This window comes from Zosterops lateralis (genome assembly GCF_965231275.1).
Source record: "Zosterops lateralis genome assembly, chromosome: 16".
In the NCBI taxonomy this organism is placed as follows: Eukaryota; Metazoa; Chordata; class Aves; order Passeriformes; family Zosteropidae; genus Zosterops; species Zosterops lateralis.
The window spans coordinates 5,173,230-5,192,718 of record NC_139776.1 but is presented as its reverse complement, the minus strand read 5'-3'; the positions used below and the strand labels follow the sequence as shown (position 1 = coordinate 5,192,718).

Genomic DNA, 19,489 nt, shown 5'->3' with positions numbered 1-19,489 from the left:
GTTTGATAAGTTTAGACATCAGCAGTACAGTGTAGGTATCACATAATCTGCCACACCAATTGCCTCAGTACTCCCAAATCCTCAGCAGCCCACGCTGCTTCCATGCAGAAATGCTGCAAAAATCGATGTCCTGGCTGTACCACTTTGTAATTGAGGAGCAGAAGAAATGAAGCGGAATGAAAGGTCAGACCAGATTTTTTAGTGAGTAGCTGTTTGGAGGAAATGGAGGAATTTTGGCCCGTGCAGGCTGAAATTCCTGCTTGGTTGTGTGGGAGCTTCAGCTCGGGGGAGGCAGCTCCACTCACAAATCCATCGAGGCTTTGCCCAGATTTTTATTTGTAAGGGCACGAATGGCTTGCACCTTGCAAGGGGTGTTGTAAGAATGGGAGGAGGTGTGAGAAAAACCCCTCTGCCTCCTTCCAGGCAGGCTCAGGGAGAAGGAGGAGAAGACCTGAGCAGAGCAGAGGCTCTGAGCTCTGTCTGGGCGTGGGCTGAAGCTTTGTCACAGCTGTGCCCATACATCTGGCTCTGGAATGTGCTGTGGTTTAATGGCTTGGTTTCATCACATTCACTGCCAAAGTCATGGATTCCTCCTATATGTTTTAAAAGCAAACAATCCATGACTGCAGACACTGTTCCCTGTGTGTCAGCATGCAGGCAGCTGGGGGAACACTTAAACCAAATTAACCCAGATCTGTTAAATTATTCTCTGAGGAAAATGAGAGAGACAAGTAGCAGCGACTGATGAACTCCAGGTGAAATCCTCTCACGGTGGTGATGCCACTGGCAGGTAGAGGAATGAGCATGGACTTTAAATGGAATTCTTTTCCTTGTGCTCAAGGTCGTGGTTTCTACCCTGACAGACTGCACATTGATAAACCAGAGGTACCAGGCAGGGCTGTCATTACTGAAAGTATTACAGCTCTTGACTTGGAGCCCATTCCTCTCTGTCCCAGCAGCAGATGCCCAGGGAGGTCTTACAGACGTTATCTACAGCTGCTGGGACAGTTTGGCAGGAAGGAAGGGCCTGAACTGGGCTCTCCTCCCAGCTGTGCAGCAATGGCCAGTCACTGGGGAAGAGAAGAGGGACAAGTTCGTCTCTGAATCTGGACTTTCTCCCCAAGAGCTATGGATAGATCAGGTTTTTTTAGCCAAATGGGGAGAGGCTGTGGCAGTGCCATCCTCTCCTTCATGTTTCCTATCTGTTGTTCAAGTCTTCTTCACAAAGCATCCAGCTCATGTCCTTGAAATACAGGTGTGAGATTGTTCCCTGAGCCAAGGCAGCCCTGGGATCAGCCACTCTTGAGGAGTGTTGTCCATGTGAACAGGAGCACTAGAGGATGACCCAGATGAACTTAAAAGGTTCATTTCCTGATCAGTGCCATGCTGGAGCTCAGTGTGAGGTACTGAGCCCATTTTCCTGGGCACAGGGACTGCTCATCTCCTTCCAGCACAGAGATCTGTTCCTAGTGTAGGATTTGCTGTGGTAGAATGGGTCACTCCAAGGAGATTTGTTTATTTCCTTTCCAAGTCTATCTGGCGTTAAAAGCTGAGTCAGTTCTTTCCCGTTAGTTACAAAAACCCCACTCTCCCTGTGTGAGGAGTGACAGCTCCCAGAAGAGACTCTGCTTCTCTCAGTCTCAAATAACTTCAGTCAGATGACATCCCTCAAGTCAGGCTTTTTCTCAGAAATTTCACATTTATGCTGCAAGCACACACCAGTTAGTATTAGCAAGCTGGAATTCCCCAGTTTTGCTATTTATAGGAAGACACTTTTTTGTTTCTGTATGTTCTGGGGTTATGAGAGTTTCTACTATGGTTTAGTTTTCATTTTACTAAAATCAGTCTCAAACTCCTGCTTTTTAAGGGAGGATAATTATGGCAGTGGACCCAAGGCCCTTTGAAAATCAGCTTTGAGACTCCTGTGGGGTTTTTTTTTCTCTGTCATGAACTAGATGTCTGGGTTTATTTGGCTGGCTGTATTTGAGTGACTTCCAGTTAAATTCCTGTAGAATACCAAGTCTTCCTGGGGACAGCTGCTTAGTGCTCCCCTGTCTGCATGAAGCTGCTTGCAGGAACTTCGGCTTTTTCACTTCTGCATGTTGGACAGCACAGCACAAGCACATGGTTCTTCATAGTGAGGGCCATCAGTGCACTTTGTGTCTCTGTAAAAAAGGGTTTTTTCTTTTTCCTTTGAGTCACTTTTTTCCTTATCTCTCTTCTCATGTAATACTATATTCTACTGGGAGGAAGACCCTGGTATGAACTGCCACTAATCCTGCCTGCTAATTATTAATTGACGTGTTTTCCCGGAATACACCACTAAAAAAAAAAGAATTACCCACACATTCCCAGAAGCTTCCTAGAAGCATTTAACCATCAAGGACAATTGACACCTCAAGGTAAATAGTCTGAGAACCTGAAAACCTGAATGTGATTAGAGTGTCTTATCTCTGCAGCACCAGGAAGTTTTAAAGGGCCTCTTTACAGCCACCTCTGTGCTGAGTTTTTGATGGTGTTTGCAGGAGGATTAAAGCAACTGGAGAGGATGGGAGTCCTTGTGGTGGGGGGAACCTGACCCTCTCCACATTCTCTGGTCTCAACTCCTGGGCTGAGCTGGCCTTGCAGACCAGAGCTTGTACCCCTTTACAGGGTGCCCAAGGACAGGGGAGTCCTCTTAGCCATTCCCTAAAGGTGTGATAGCTCAAGTTTGGGCTAAAATACAAATATTTAAATCTTGTCTTTAATGGGTTACTTAACACTTTGACCAGCAACCTGGAAAGTTGCAAAGGCCATCTCAGTCAAGTGCAGGGAATCTCCTGCTGCACAGTGAGAGGATAGTGTGGGCAAAGTCCTTCTCTGTAAGTGACTGAGGCCTCATCCCAAGGAATTCCAGCCATCCTCCTCTGTCCTGACCAGTTTAGCTCTGCCATGATGCCTCTGGATACCCAAGTCTGGCTGCAGTGACCTTTGGGTGGCTGTTGGGTGCTCACAAAGGACCAATTTGAGTTCAGAAGAGACCCCACTTGCTGAGGTTTAACAGGATTGTGTTGGACCATGTACAGGTTGCTGTGCCAGCATCCCTGAACCCTGCACCTGTAGCTGTGTGGCATTTGCTGTTTGCAGCCCCAGGTAGGCAGGGATTTAACAGGCTGTTCCTCTCCTTAGTGCCAGCTGGCTGAACCTTCTGTGAATCAGGCTCCTGCTGCTGCCCTGTTGGAGGTCATTTCTAAAACTTGGCTGTCCAAATCTTCTGCACCGTGCAGGCCACAAGTGATGGCTCTGCCCTGCCCTGCCATGTGCCAAGTGCTGCAGGTTTAGTCCCCCAGGGATTTTTGGCAGGAGGTGTGTGTGTGGCTCTGGCAGGGGAAGGACAACTTGTGCAGGAGGATGCTGTGAAGATAAAGCAGTGCTGTGTGTGAAATCGGTGAACGAGCCAAATCCTTCTCAGAGCTGGTGTTTAAAGAAAAAATCCTTTGTGGAAAATGCTCCATCAGCTGTTCACCTAAGCCAAGCTGCTTAGGAAGGGAACAGGCACTGTTTAGAAAATAACATCATAAAGTATTGGGTTGCTGCTGCTGCTGCTTGTTATGACACTGAGCAGGTTTCATGCTGGCTGGTAGCTCTGAGGCTGTGGTTTCGTGGAGAGTGTTTTCTTTGATGTCTCTCAATAAAAATCCAGAGTTTTGGGAGAAAAACTTGAAAACAGTTTAGTGGAAAATTGAGTCTGAGTGCTCACCTCTCTCCCCAGCCCTACCGAGGTGTTTAATAGCTGCCACTTTGCACCTCTGTCCTTCCCCATGGTGAAAGGGATGGGTGGTTGTTCCTAAAGCTTGGCTGTCAAAATCTTGAGTTCCAAGCATAGGGAACCTTCTCATTCAGAGCCCCGTAATCCTCCATTAATAACTTGGAGAAACACAATTTTCAGTATGTTTTAATTTAATGAAAATTACAATTTTCATGGCAGTGAGGATTTGAGACACAGACATACAAGAACAAGCCAGGAGTTGCTGTGAGGAAAAGAGCAAAACGGGGGCAAAGCATATTTCAGTGCACACCCCTCTTTCAAACACTGACTTTTGTGCTTTTATATGTGGGGTTTGTTTGCTCTCAGGCACTTGAGTGTTTTATTAAAAAAAATGACTGGATAAAAAGCCGTGCCCACTTGGAGGGGAAGCAGCTTTGTTTGCTGCCTGGAAGGGTTGAAGTAGTTCTTGTGTGATTGCAAGTAAAAAGTAGGCACACAATAAATGTGAGAGATTTTATTAAAGGATTTTAATGGATGAGCCGAGGAGAAATAAATCTGCTGTAGAACCACAGAAGCTCAGCATAGGGACAGTCAATTGTTAATGAGTAAATTCACTGCTTCCATGAGAATAAATGATTACAGGCAAAGGATGCAAAAGGGGCAGATCACTGACCTAGAGAAATTCAAAGTGAGTCAGAAGCTCTCTGCCTTTCCAGGGCTTTTCCACCTCCTGCATATTTGTTGGTGGGGATAAAAGGTGCACAGAAAGGCACCTTATTAGCTTTAGCTGCTGCCAGCGATGTGGTGCCAGCTCTGCTGAGCATTTCCAAGGCTGATTCCTGGCAGCTGAGCAGCCACTCGCCCGGGCTGTGGACAGAGGTGACCTGTGCTCCCAGAGAGCTGTTTTTTCCCTGGCACTGTGGATTGATAACCCCATCCAGGCTCTGACATCTCCATGTTTTCCAGGTGGGCTTGTGGCTGCAGTGACAGACCAGGCAGTGCCTGGGGGATGGATGGGCTTGGAAGGGAGTAAAATAACTTGATTTTTGAAAGGGGAAAAAAATAAATAACCACTTTCCATAGCAGTTCTTTTTCTGCTTTCCTTGCTTCTGGGTTTTGCAGATGTCTGGAGCTGCTGTGCAGTGACCCAGACTGGAGTGCTGAACGCCCCAAGATGCTGCAGGTGCCTGCTGAGGGTGTCCTGCACCCTTTGCTGTGTGGATCCAGGAAGCCTCATGTGCAGTGGGACAGTGGGAGTTACTGCCCATGCCCTGGCAGTGAGCTGCCCCTGCTCAGCAGGTCCATCCCATTGTCCCGGGAAATCCCAAGCAGGGATGAGCAGTGCTGGTAATGCTGTCCCCACACACACTCCACAGGGATGTGGAGCAGTGCTTAGGGAGAGGTGAACTGCTTTGTTTTTACATGGTGCTGTTTTCATAGGTCAGCACCAAAGGTAATAAATCTGTCCTGTGGAAAATGAGTGAGTGGTTTACTGTATAAAATCCTCCTGAGGGGTCTGAGGTTGGGAGCAGAGCTGGATTTAGCTCCTAGCCAGCACAGCCTGCTCAGACCTTTTAATCCCAGAACCAAAAAGAGCCCCTCTTGCTGTTGGTGAAAACATAGTTGTCAATATTGCAACAATGTGAGGATTTATTTTGGTTATTGAATGTTTTCCTGTGGCTTTGAGTTGCCTTGGAGTATCAGTGAGACTTGCCCAGAACTCCCTCACCAAAGGATACACAGGATACAGACCTGCTGCAGCTTCTTGTCTTCTTCCCACATGTACATCCCAGAGCTGGAAAAGCGGAATCAATGTCTTGAGGAAAGGAATAGAGAAGAAATGTGTGAGTTTGCCATCATGTGCTGCTTACACAGAAGGGTGGATGAACAAATGCACAGAGGAAGTGCTGCTCCAAAAGCAGCTGAGTTTCTCTTGACTCTCTGGAATCTGTGTTTACTCTTTTGTCTTTGCACTGTCACACTGGGCAGTAATCAGGGTTATATTTTAATGGTATTTTAGTGCTGGATAAAGCTGCCCACCATCCAAAGACAGAAATGGATGGAGTGTGGGACATGGAGGAAATGCCCTCATCTCCATCTTCCCCTCCTGGCTCCATCCTTCCAGGCACTGGGGCAGCTGCAAGTGATTGTTACTAAGGAAACTTGCTTCAAAACCACTCACAGCAACATCAACTACATGTAGAGATGTTACTATTTTCAAAGAAATCTGGTTGCTAATTAAAGCAGTGTCAGAATTTCCTGGCTGGAAGATCGTTTTATGAAATTCCAGAGGCTGGTCAAAGGTTGGGCTGTACCTGGCATGTTTTCAGAGGTAGGGAAAATAAGGGATCTGCCTGCCTGGAGACAAGTGTGAGCATCAAGTCTGGTGTTTCACCTCTTTTCTTCATGAAGAAGGGAAAAAAAAAAAGTCCAAAGTGGCTGGGAACATAGAGGTTTTTATTCATCTGACTGATAATAGGAGCTAAATAAAGGCTTTGGAAAAAAAACCCAACCATTTCCCTTGCAATATTGGTCGGGCAGAATTGTACTGGAACTAAACATGGAATGAAAAGTCTGGCTTTTCTGCCAGCTCTATTTTTAGAGCTACTGTTCCATCTTTGCATCTGAGTTTTCTCAGCAGATGCACTGGAAACAGGCAATTTGCTGTTATTTTTCTGGCCATGCTGTGATATTCTGCAAGATAAGGATGTTGGATGGAGGGGTGAGGGACTCGCCAGACTGAACAAAAATCCCCCTGAATACCAGGACATGGGTCTTGTTCCAGGGTTGGGGTTTACTGTGGTCACAGACTCCTGAATATTTTCTGTGCTCCATTGAGAATGAGCCTTCCATGCTGGAGGAGGAGTGGTTGTGCAGTGTTGGCTGGCTTATTTGTGTCCCAAGATTGGGTCACAACTGGAATAAAATTCAGCAGCAGTAAAAGCACACAGTTACAAATGGATTTGGGTATGGAGGGAGGAATTGTGTTTGGCATTGACAGCAAATATCTGCCCTGTCTTTCAGCTGAGATATTGCAGATGATGCAGACATTTCCAGCAAGAACCCAGATATTCTTGTGCTTTCCTGTGAAAAGCAGGAATGGGAGATAAAAGGTGTGCTAGCCCTTGTCTTGGGCATCAAACCCTGCCGGTGAGGCTGCGATTGGCCTTTCAGAGAACTCCCAGCAGGCATGGACACAGTTTTATCCTCAGTGTCTGTGTGTGTGTGTCTCCCCTGACTCAAAATGTATGAAACCATCTCCACCTCCTTCTGTCAGCCAGAGAGGGCTCAGAGGGGTCAGGAGTCTGCCCAGCCCTGCCCCAGGGCCATTTACACCAGAGCTTGCAACCAGCACCACTGAGGGTTTCTTCTGGCTGTTGTTTTCACTTGGTGAATCACTGAGCCCAAGGCTTGGTTTTGTGTCACTATTTGGGCAAAAGCTGCACCAATTTGCCTGTGTGGTAATCCTTGTGCTCTAGAGGGAGGGGACTTCTGAGAACCAGAAGCAGGAGAGGAGTTGCACTCCAGGACATTTAATTAGGAACACTTTGTTCCAGCATAAAGCTGAACAAAAAGATGAAGATTCCCCCCCTCCCCCCCCCCCCCCCCCAGAAATTCTGTGGGATTTACTGGCAATAAATTCATTACTGGCTTTGTAAGAAGAAAATCAGAAGAGCGGGACGCACCTGACATTTATAAATTTGTGTCTGTGGTTGCTGTTCATTCAGAGCAGAGGATCCCCTATGCCTGAGGCCAGAACATGTACAGGTATTTTTGAGCTGCAGGGAATTCTGTCCAGCTACAGACAGTGCTAGGTTCCAGCAGGAGGATTAATTTATTTCCTGCAGAATAAAGCTGGAGGGAGGTTTAGAGTAGAGGGAAGGTGTAACTTCACAGGCTGGTGTTCAGCCCTATTCCCATGCCAAGAGGCAGATGTTGAGCTGTGAGAACTGGTCCTGCAGAGAAAGCAGCTGCCTGAGCTGAAGCCTCTTGGGCTTCACTATCAAATAACAGCTCTGCTGGGAGAGTAAAGCAGGCAGGAAAGAACTGCTCCTTGAAGAAGCTTAGTCTTGTATGCCTTGACAACATGTTGCAGAGGGGAGCCAGGGCAGGATTGAGGTCTGTTTTCCCTCAGTTTTTGAAAAGGATGCCTGTTTCCCCCTTGGCTGGGCTTGAAAGTCTTTTGGCAGCAGAGAACTGAGTTGGGTGACCAGTCTGGTTTCTTTATTCTGGATGGCACCAGTCCTTAGCAGTGCATACCCTGAGAGTGGTGACAAATCCTCTTGCCCATTCCCAGCTAGAGAACAGCCTCTGACCTGCTGTGCTTGATGTTCATGTGGATTTGGTAAACTCCTCCCTGAGCATCCCTCTCAAGCCCCTTTAGTCTGCACCCAGGTGTGTTTTTAGGTGTCACCAGCCTGCAGTGGGAACAAGACCAATCCCCCTGGTAAGTGGAGGAGAGGCTGCCCAGAGCCAGAGGAGCATTTGGGAGCATCCTGAGGAGGTTTTTGCCTGAATGTCCTGCTGAGGGGGGAACTGAGTTGGGGCTGCCCACATCCCCTTGCTCCATATCTACACACCAGCACTCAGACCCCTTGTCTGACTGACCCCAGCAAGATCTGTGCTTTATAGATGGCTTGGTAGATTAAAATACCTCTTTCTTGTTTTTTTCTGCCCTTTACTTGCCCAGTGTGTGGATTGTCAGGGCTGTTTTGGAGGCCTGTTATTATTAATGAGTGTCCTCTGGCTCAGCAATGCGTGTGGCCGGGGCAGGGTGAGGTGCTGGCTGCTGTTCTGGCTCTCCTGCCTGGCTGAGATGGGCACAGAGCCCTCCTTCCCCTCCCCTTGCACAAATGTCCCTCTGCATATTTGTCAGTCTTTAGGAGCTTGTGTGCTCATACTGCCCTAGCTCTGCATGAGGAGGGACTCCTGGGCTATAAATCTGTGCCTTTCAAGCACTAAACTCCCTTTCGGGTTGTTTTTGACATTAGGAATTTCCTCTGATAAGAGAACTTTATTTGCCTTTAAATATCACTTTGTGACAGGATGATGGAGTGGGGATTCTTGGAGCGAGGCTGTGCCAGCCGGGGAAGGGAAATTCTGCTGGGGCTTTTGTTTCTCTCTAGCACTGACACTGTAGCTCTTTAAAGACTAGGTTTATTTTATACTTGGCAGGAGTGTGTCTGCAGATGTCAGTGTCCAGACAAATTGGAGCAGCCCAGTGTTGGAGCTGTGCTGGAGCCAAGTGGGTCTCCTGCTCTCCCCTCCCTGTGGCACCTGGGGAAGAGAAGCTGTGCTGGGGTTTTTCTGGAACAGGCTTCAAAACACAGGTTGTGTTGGTGAAGCAGGGCTGGTATGTGAAATGCCTTGAAAAGGCAGAAAAAAGAATTCTGTGGGACTGTCTGACTGCAAGGTACAGTTGGATGTTCCCTGGCTGGCAGGTCAGTGTTACCTGTTACCCCAAGAGCAGCCCAAAAGCCAAGTCCCCAGAGCAGCACTGTAACTGGTTTGTATTGCAGCCTGCTCAGGGTAAGCCTGAGGTGTTTCCCAGCACAACCTGAGTTGAGCCTGCAGCCACAAAGTCTGAGCTGTGTTTGCATTCAGTGGGAACTGAGCTCCCTAATCTGCCTCTCTGCAGCAGCCGTGTTGTATCACCATCCCTTTAGATACGGAGGATTTCCCTGCACAGGCTGCTTGTGAGCAGCAGGAGCTGCAAAGTGCCAGCTCATTTATTCCACTTGAATCCCATGAAGTTCTCTCTGCTTTTCAGGATACCTCAAGCAGCCAACTAACTCTGTGTTCCTTTCTTTCAGCTCTTCCACGTAGCTTATGTCCTGATCAAGTTTGCCAATTCCCCTCGTCCTGACCTCTGGGTGTTGGAGCGATCAACTGATTTTGGCCTCACCTACGAGCCCTGGCAGTATTTTGCCTGTGAGTATGACAGGGGGCTGCAGCTCAGTGCCAGGTAGTGTGGCTGGGGTGAAGATAACTCTCTGCAAATACAGGGTTGGGTTTGGAGCTGTTCCTGTGTCGTTGCTGTGATGCAGCAAATGTCTTCTGTTTCATCTGCCCAATAGGGCTGCAAGAGTTGAAGGTTAAATGCTCCTCAGGACAGGAGAACTATTTTTCTGTCTGGTATTAAATGTATTTTTTAAAACACTGCCATGATATGTATGGGGGTGCCAAAGTTGGCACCAGTGTCTGCAGCTGGGTGTTGTTATGTAGGTCTGAAGGTGAGATTTCTTATCATCTCCTCCGTGCCCTCCTCTTTCTATCTCTTCCCTGTACCATCCCAGTCTGTATTCCAGCTCCTCCAGAAGCCAAGCAGCAGCTTACTTCCAAGTAGCTGCTATCACAGAAAAGTCTGGATGCAGAAAACATTCCCTTGTGCTTATCAGTACCGGAGATTGGATCCAGCCTGTGCAGGGCTGTCCTGCTGCTGTGCAAGGTGGGATCAGAGACAGCTGCCTGGAAGGGAGATCCAGTCTGTGCATTTGGCTTCCCAGTTCACTGATTAAAACCTTAAGAAACAGCTGGTTCTACGAAACTCTTCTCCCAGAGGGTCTGTGGGGTAGCCGGATGCCGAGGAACTTGTTAACCACCAGCTCCTCCCAGAAGCAGCAGCAGTAATTGGGAGAAGATGTGAGTTAAGATCTACAGCCAGAACTTAAAACCTGGCAAGAAAGGACTTGGGAGCACTCAGAGGCCTTGCCCTGGGCTGTGCCTAAAGGCTCATATTTCTGGCTTACCTGTCAGGCTGTGCTTTGGATTTCTGGCCTCTTCTTGTGCAAGAAAGAGCTGCAGATGTGTTACCACCACTGTGTTGCCTTAGGAGTGGTAGCTCCTCTCTAGGGCGGATGTTTTTCTCTCTGCTGTGTGTCTAGTAGGGAATTACTGCTGTCAAATTCCTGCTTGGCTTTTTTTCTGTCTTCTCTGAGAATTTCTCTGCCAGCTCTGAAGGCTCTCTGGGGGCCCATTACAGTCGTGTTCCTGCGTGGTCTGGAGATGCACAGGGAGCTCTTGCCCCACTGGCAGTGGCAGTGCTGCAACATCTGGAATCCCCTTCCCTCCCAAAATATCAGGCCCTGTTACCACTCCCCTGGAGAAGTGACGTGCAGTGACACAGCCCAGTGGAAAATTCCCATGGAAATAAAGAGGTGGCTGCTCCAAAACCTGCCAGATTTGCGAGCACAAGAAGTCCTCTGCGGAGGTTTATTTTTATCGTGGGGAATTCTGTAGGTGGTCTAATAAAAACACTGCCAGGTCAGAACCAGGGTTAAAAGCAGCTGGCAGAAATGCAGGGTTTCTTCAGAGCTGCCAGTGAATCTTGCCAGGGGTGACACTGTGGCACTGTCCAGCCTGGCTCAGTGCTGTCCTTCGAGCTGCTCATCACAGGAGGTGCCAAGGTGCTTTTGGGCTTAGCTTTGTGGGAGGAGGGAGAAGTGACTGCTGGGTGAGGCTCTGTCCTTGTCTGTTTCCTTAAAGCACTGCTAGAGTTTAAGGCCAATGGGTTGCTCTGTTTTAGCTCAGAATGCCCAGCTTCTGGCTCACATAGTTGTGCAGATTTTGCAATAACTGGAGGAGTTCTTTGGTTTTCCTGAGTAGCTCCATGGGCCGAGCATCCTGTCTCCATGCAGCCGTGGCAGTGCTCTGGAAATCAATCATCTTTAGCCAGTGGTGACAGGTTCCTTGCCTGGGGCTTTAAAAATAAATTGCCTTTAAAAAAGCACCTGGTGAAGCAAACCTTGGCGGCCAGAGGCCTGATGTTAAATATTTCCATATCTTCCTGTGGATGCAACTGAGCTTTTGCTGTTGCCAAAACAGTGTTTCCTGGAGCAAGGCCACACGCTGGAGACAAGGTGTGGATGGGTGTAAGCCAGAGGTGAAGACATGGAGACAGAAATTCTTTGCTGCTCCTTTGCTGTTCCTTCTGCCTGGCTCAGCCTACCCAGGCAGCACATGGAGTGGGGACCTGCCTTCTGGAGGCACATTGAGACAGATTTTGGAGGATCGTTCCTGTGAACTGGGTTAACATTTCCCCTTCAGTTTCCTGTGTGAGCTGAGCAGCGCTGGCAGGAACAGGAGATTCTGTTGGCTGCCTTTTCTTCCTTTCTCCCCGCCATGGAAACACCCTCAGGAGCACTGCAGTGACATTCACTTCAGCATGCTCTGCTGTGAACTTTTGGCACAGGTGAAAAGGGAGTGGGAGGGAGCAGCAGCCTTTGTCCAGGCTCTTCCTGAGGGAACAGTCCCTGAGAGTAGCCCTGTGTAGGTTTTTGCTTGGGTAGATGTAGGTGCTCACCACCCTGCACAGTCAGGCCCTGAGCTGCCCCAGCAGGGGTTGAGTTGGCTCTGCCAGCACAGGGATGTCACACATCCTGGGGACAAGGGTGCTGGACTTGCAGGAGCAGTCATACTGAGCAGCCAGGCCATTCCTGTAGCTGCAAGGAGAGTCTTGGCATTCATTCAGTGTCCCCAGAGCAGGTCACCAAGCCAGCAGAGTGGCTGCCTGGTGATGCCTGTTCCCTGACTTTACCCAGCCTTGCATTGCCACTTAGTGGCAGGAGCCCTTGTTTGCTGTCCCCAGGGAGTGGTTCTTGGTGCCTTTGGCATTTCTGGTTTGTGGCATTGGTTTAAGAGCAGAGTTCAGAGGAAGGTGTGAACACCTGCAGTATTTGGGAGAGGCAGAGCAATGGCTTGCAGGATGTCTGCTTGTCCACCCTGCCTGCTGGGAGATGTCCCAGCAGTGACTGTGGCTTGTGGTTGCTTCTCTTGTGGATTCTGTGCTGGCTTCAGGGCTGACCCAGGACGTTTAGGAGCCACGTGAAATGATGGTGCATCTCCTACCTCAGGAGCAGAGCCCTGGCAGCCAAGAGCCCTTCTGCAGTACAGTGGAAGCAGTGTAGCAAATCCACTGCCAGCAAGGCAACAGATTGAGACCAGAGTTAGATCTCAGGCTGGTTAAAGTGTGAGCTGAATGCCAAGATTTGAGGGGTGGGTTTCTCTGCAGGTGGTGGCAGTAGATACAGTGGCTATTCTGACCTTCCTCATTTACTGCAGGGAGGTGATAGGGGGCTTTTCTGCCTATTACTGTTAGAGTTGACACCCTCTCTTAGTGGAGGTTATCTATTTAGCCATGACAGAGTTAATGATACAAAGCAATCTCTACGTGGTAAATGCTTAACAAAGATTGTACACCCATCTCTCCTGTGGTCAGCGTGGGAAAATCCACAGAGGGCTGGGAATTGTTCCTTTTCTCTTACTGCTCTCATCTTTGGTTGATGAACAGCTTCCAAGAGGGACTGCATTGAGAAGTTTGGCCAGCACACTGTGGACCGTATCACCAGGGATGACCACGCCATCTGCACCACTGAGTACTCCCGGATCGTGCCTTTGGAAAATGGGGAGGTGAGCAGTTCCCTGTCTCCATCCCCTGGAGTTTCCAGGGTTACTCAGTGGCTGTTGGTACTCCTGTTAATAGGCTCCCTCTCGATTTTTGGATACCACTTAAAGTATTCAGTTAAACCAAATGAGATGGACAGAAAACTGCTCCAGTTTGTCTGGGTGACGAGATTACCCAAATTTGTTCTCACAGACTCACAGAATGGTTTGGTTTGGAACCACCCAGTTCCAGCTCGCTGCCATGAGCAGATACACCTTATACACCTTCCTCTAGACCAGCTTGCTCAATCCCCAATCCAACCTGACCTTTTCCCTCCTGCCATTCACAGATTGTTGTCTCTCTGGTGAACGGGCGCCCAGGAGCCATGAACTTCTCCTACTCTCCTCTCCTGCGGAACTTCACCAAAGCCACCAACATCCGCCTGCGCTTCCTGCAGACAAACACCCTGCTGGGGCACCTGATGGGCAAAGCCCTGAGGGACCCCACGGTCACAAGGAGGGTAAGGCAGGCCTTGATACTCTTTGCTGGTGAGGTGGAGCTGTTTGAGGGCTGTGCAAGCCACCTCTGGGGAGAGGATGCCCTGGTTGTTGCCTGTGGGTATTTTCTCTGTCTTGCACCTCCTGAAGCTGAAGGCATCTGCTGTGGCTGGAGCTGGAGGCTGCTTGGGAAGACACCAACAATGTGAAACTGGGAAACACCTCTTGGTGTCACGTGTGGCTTTCTGGCTGTGCTGGGAGCCCCCCACTCATAGCTAATGGACTCTGTTAGATGTGGTGGTTCTTAACCATAGGCAGATACTGCAGCTTGCAATGTCACTGTAAGGGAAATAACCCAACAGATCATTTTATTGGATGAAGTCATGCTGAATCTTGAGGAGAATGGTTATGAATCTGATTTGTAAAAATAGTAATGGCCAGCTTTTCTTGTGCTTTCCAGTATTACTACAGCATCAAGGATATCAGCATTGGAGGGCGCTGTGTCTGCCACGGCCACGCAGACGTCTGTGATGCCAAAGACCCCAATGACCCTTACAGGTACTTGCTGCAAAATCCCAGTTCTGTCTGAGAGCATTTGAATTACTGTTCTAACAATGAAAGATGATACCAGTGTTAGCTGTGTCCTGTCCTGAGCTTGTGATGGTGCCATCACTGCTGTTTGTGTCTCTGCCCTGAGAAAGAAGCAGAAACTGCTCCAGACAAAGTAGCAAAAGTCACATATTTTGTGAGACTGTTTTTCGCCAGATCAGTTCTCTCCCTGGTCAAGTTTCCCTGTCCACAACTTTGCCATCCCACTGGAGCAGAGTGTGAGAATGAGAAGGAGGGATGCTGATGTAGAACAGGGAGGTTTCCCATCAAAGTCCTGGGGTCATTCCTGAACTTGTGCAGAGAAGTCTCTTGCTTCCCATGTGGCTTCTTAAGCATTGGGACAATGCTCTCATAAATAGATGGTCTCCCATGAAGCCAGAGACTGCTTCCCATTTCTACTCACAAGAACCATAGATTGGTTATGTACATATGTGAGATTGGTTATGTACGTATCTGAACAACTCTTTGTAAAAGAGCAGGAGTGTGTAAAGAAGTTACATTTTGGCTAATGGAACTTCCCATCTGCCTTGGCAACTTGGAATGTCAAAGAGCAGCTTCAGACCATGGAAGTGTTGCTTTTAGCCATCTGTTTGCAGCTTGAATGTTGCCTTTATGAAAGAGATGGGTAGATTCAGCTGGACAAGGGGAGCTTGTATTTCTTTCTCATCAGGATCATGTAGAACTTTTGGATCGTCTAAAATAAAATTCCAGTGAGTCCCAGCCAAGGTTAAAGCTGTTAAGTGTTAAAACAAAGATGTATTGGTAAGCAAGCCTGCCTGAGTGTGCCAAACTCTCTGACAAAAGGAAGTTCATAAATATTTGAATGTACAGTTCCTTGCTTTTTAGACATTGGCGTTGCTGGATGCAGAGTGCACCTGTGTGCTGGAGCAAAAGGCTTCATGGAGACAAGTTTCTTTAACATGGAAATGCCAGGACCTTTCTTGGGTGTATCAATGGCTTGGGGCTCTCCAAGAAGGGAAGGAAAGTTGAACAAAGAGAGATATGTTGAATATCCTTGTTCAGTGCCACTTCTGCTTGCAACCATCTCTTGTCTCCCGAAATTCCTCTCCTCCACTCTCATTTGGATGCATTTGGCATCTTCACTCTTGGCCCCAGCCTGTTCTCTGATGTTGCAGCACATGTTGGTAAGCAGCTGTTGCATTTCACCCAGAGCAGATCATGCTGGCCTGAGGGAGAAAACATTTCCTACTTGTGTGCTTTGTACAGTCAGAACATAACAGCTGTAGGTCCTTTAGGATACAGCAGGAAAAGGTGCTGGATAAATAGATCTTCTCATGGCATTGCTGTACCCTTTAGCAAGCCCAGGAGCACAGTCAAGTCAGCAGAAATCTGATACTTTCAGTTGAGAAAATGAGTAATTGATGAAATGCTGCCATTTTCCAGGTTCTGGGAGCAGCTGTGCCCAGCCTTCCCATTGAAGTGGGCACTGCTGGGCAGGATCCCAGCCCTCCTGCCCTGACACAGCACTGGGGCAGCTTGGGGGTATCTGTAATGCCACATCAGCTGGGGCTCAGACACACTGTCCCCTTGAGACACAGGCCCAGCTACCAGAAACTTGTCATGTCTTCAGCAATCTGTGCAGTGTGCTCTCTGCACATGTCCTGCCTCTTCAGAATCTGATGTGTGGCAGCAACTGGGCAAGGAAATGAAAATAAAGAGATGTGGATTACCTGGCCCTATTAAAAATCCCACAGTCTCAGCCTGTTGGGGAGTCTCTGCTGCTCATTTTAAGTTCTCTCTTCTGCACACCCCATGTTTCTTGTGCCTGTTGCTAAGAAAGGCAGGGTGAGCACTCTGATAGAGGTGAGGTGAGCCAGAAATCTTGGCAGAGACTTCAGGACATGATGAAGCATGTCCTTGAGCTGACTTCCTGGCCATAAATGATAATATTCGTGCAGCTTTGGAAAGTTTGTGTGAAGTGCCAAGCTACAGAGGCTGCACATCCAGCTGTGCTGAGCTGGCAGCACATCTGGGCCCTCTGTGAGTGTTTGCAGGGACCTGTGGGCAGGTACAGCCTCCTCAAGGCTCTCTGCACTTCTCACAGCTTTCTCTTTTGCCCTAAGTTGGAATTAAGCAAAGGGAATTAATGTTCTCCTGGTTAAAGGTGAACACCAGCAGGATGAGGCACGGCCTTTCTCCTGGCAGACCTTTGGAGCAGTGAGATAAGAATCGTTGGGAATCTGGCTTGGAGAGCCCAGACAAGAGTTGTGTGAGCAGACTGAGTGAGCTCAGGAGAACCCTGGAAGAATTCTGCATCTGTCTGATCAGAGGAGCTGTTTCTGTGGCTTCACTGCCCTGTCACAGATACCACAAGCAAGAGGGGAGACAACCAGAGACTCCAGCTGCTGCTGCTGTGCCTCATGCTGAAGATAACCACCAAGACAGCAGCAGCCTGGCTGGTCAGAAGCACATCCAGATGAAGGATGCTTTCCCACTGCTGGACCCTGAACTCCAGCTTCCCCTTTCCCATTTGGAAAGGAAAGCACCGTGTGTGCCAGTAGATTTGTGCCATCTGTCAAGTCTCTTTTTGCAGGTGGTTTTTTCTCCGTACAGTCAGAAACAGAGGAAGGGGCTTTTTTTTTTTCTTCTTGATTGTGCTCCTCAGATGTCCCAGCCAAATCCAGATGCTGTAGTGTTTGTGTGCTGCTCTCAGTTCTGCCACAGCTGCTCACTGGAAACTGTTTAGTCTCTGCCATTGAGTATCAATTCCAGCGGGAAGGCTGCGGTTTCATTTCTTACAGCAGGATGACCAGGAAATATGTGCTATGTGAACACAGCCGCTCCCTCTTCTTCCTTGTATATACTCAATCAATGAAACATGTAAATATTGTGGTTTATGCACATTAGTCTGTAATTCATTAGCAGCACGGACTCAGCACAAGGTGCAGTAAAGCCATGATGGATGAGCTCTCTGAGAGGTCATTGCTAACTCTGAAACAGCAGAGACTAAATAAATACCTCCTACTCCATCTGAAGTGAGCATCTTTACTCATGCAGTGCCATCTTCTTGCATTCTGGGAACTGAACCAGTACTTTTCAAACATCTTGCACGTTAAGGAGCCTGGGGTGTGTGGCTGGAGCCACGTCTTCCAGTCAGGGAGATTAACAATGCACAGCAGGTTTATAAGTTCCCTGACTCAGTGACCATCTTTCTCCAGTGTATGTATATGGATCTTAATCTTGATCTCCAGCTGCTGCCATGGAAAGAAATGATGAAGTTTTGTTTCCTTGGGAGTGCTGAGTGGTAGTCAGCCAGGTGAGAGGTCTGTGGGTGGTTGCATTCCAGAAACATTGCCAAGGTTTGCCTCTCACTGAGACTCCCCCTTGGGTCTCCAAAACACTTGAAGAACAGAGTTCCTAATGAATGTTTCAGGGCTGTGTTCTGCCACTTAAGCTCCAGCCAGGAGTTCAGTTTCATGCCTGGACTGTGCCAGCTACAGCTCAGCCTGTGAATGTGGGCAGGGACAGGGCATGATGTGTGCTGAGAGAACTGACTGCAGCCAAGTGTCCAGTGGCATCTGCAAGGGAAGAGCTGGGAGCAGCACTGGGACCTTCTGCCTCTGCCTGAAGCAAACATGCTGAGTGAGGATCCTGCTTGCATTCCTCCAGTCTTTCAGATCATCCCATTATTTTCATTAAAATGAGGTCACTTGTCCAAGTGCTGCTGCCTCTATCTAGCAATTCACTACACATAGACTTGCAGGTCCCACGTCTTAAAATTACATGTAGGTGGAAACTGTGGCACTCAGCTCACTGCAGAGTGTCTGCACTCCTACACTTCACCCTGAATGACTGCTCCTTTTGTTTCTAACGTTTTTTAAAAAAATTGCGTTTATTTTTAAACACGCTGCTTTTGAATGGAAAAGCATTGGAGGGGGGGAGAGATGGGAGTGGCAGACTGGCCCTGAGGGGAAATGAGTAATTGCACAGATAAAAGCTGGAACATGCTGTATTATCCATAAGTCTAACCCAACAGAAAGCGTTTGTGTTGGATGGGAATCGCCCTGTGCTCAGTGGAGGTTTTGGGGCTGATGTCACTGCCGTTAATGAATCACCGTTGCGGTCGGGCAGGGATGGGATCCATCGGGTGCCTGTCGAGATTCCTTGCCTTGCCTTGCTCCAGAGCTGCCTGTTTACCCAGCACAGCCCTGCCTGGAAAGCAGGAGGTGCAGTGCACAGGGAGCGTGGGGCCCAGCATTTACTGAAGTTCTTAATTCAGATTTCATGCCCTCCTCCCTTGCAGCACAGGTGTACCTGGAGGAGCAGATACCACCTGTGTGGCCCCATCCCTCTCCAGCTCTGGGCTTTTTTTTTCCTTTCATGCTGCCCCTGCACCATGGTGGAGACATTTTTGTGTCCCTACACCACAATACATTGTCTCAAATAATCAGCTCAGTTTCTACCACTGCCACCTCCAACCATTTCACATTTTATTCTCTGCAGAGCTGACTAGGCAGTGGCACACTGATTTTTCTCTTCCTTCTCTCCCTATGAAGGAAAAAAGGAATGATGGTGGAGGAGAAGAAAGGGTGAGAATATCAAAGGGAGGGAGCTGGAATAGCAAAGTTTGGTGTTTGAAAAAATAAATCAATTAAAAATTTGGGAAAAAGCCTTAGAGGTCTCTTTTCCAGAATATTGGGATTAGCAAATACCATCGTTCATGTGCCAGATCAGTGACAGCGCTGCACAGCAGGCTCACACAGCAGCTCCCCATCCCACAGGTCCCTGTCACCCCCTAATCTTGTCTGTGCCCTATTCCTGTCCCTGCAGGCTGCAGTGTGACTGCCAGCACAACACCTGTGGTGGCTCCTGCGACCGCTGCTGCCCCGGCTACAACCAGTTCCCCTGGAAACCTGCCACCGCCGACAGCGCCAACGAGTGCCAGCGTGAGTGGAACTGGGCTTCCCCTTCCCTCCGAGCACAGCTCAGTGCCGTGCTGCACAGAGGCTGTTCACTGCTGGGGCTGGGGCTCTGTGGGACTGGGGGAACTGGAGGGCACAGCAGAGAGGACTCTGCACAGCAGGTGTTGGTATTCAGGTGAGGCTCGCGCAGGGAGGTCTCCAAGGTCCCTGTGGGGCTTTGGCTCTGCTTGCATTCCAGTTCCTCCTGTGTGTCCAAGGGTTCGTGCAGGCAAGTCTCATTGCTCAATTCCGTCTGCAAGATGAATGAGGTTTGGATGTGTTTACATACAGGACATCTTTATTTGTCTAGAGAAACCTTTGGTCAGTGCCG

General features: G+C 48.7%; 1 protein-coding gene across 1 annotated transcript in view; it reads left to right on the top strand.

Moving 5' to 3' along the window:
* LAMA5 (laminin subunit alpha 5) overlaps positions 1 to 19,489 on the top strand; it is a gene marked incomplete at its 5' end in the record, with an annotated part of 86,392 nt that overhangs the window by 27,793 nt on the left and 39,110 nt on the right. The window contains 5 exons of the mRNA XM_083873175.1: positions 9,562 to 9,679; positions 13,038 to 13,156; positions 13,480 to 13,650; positions 14,088 to 14,185; positions 19,028 to 19,143. Coding sequence (XP_083729301.1) covers positions 9,562 to 9,679; positions 13,038 to 13,156; positions 13,480 to 13,650; positions 14,088 to 14,185; positions 19,028 to 19,143 — 622 coding nt within the window. The remainder of the gene's footprint in view (positions 1 to 9,561; positions 9,680 to 13,037; positions 13,157 to 13,479; positions 13,651 to 14,087; positions 14,186 to 19,027; positions 19,144 to 19,489) is intronic.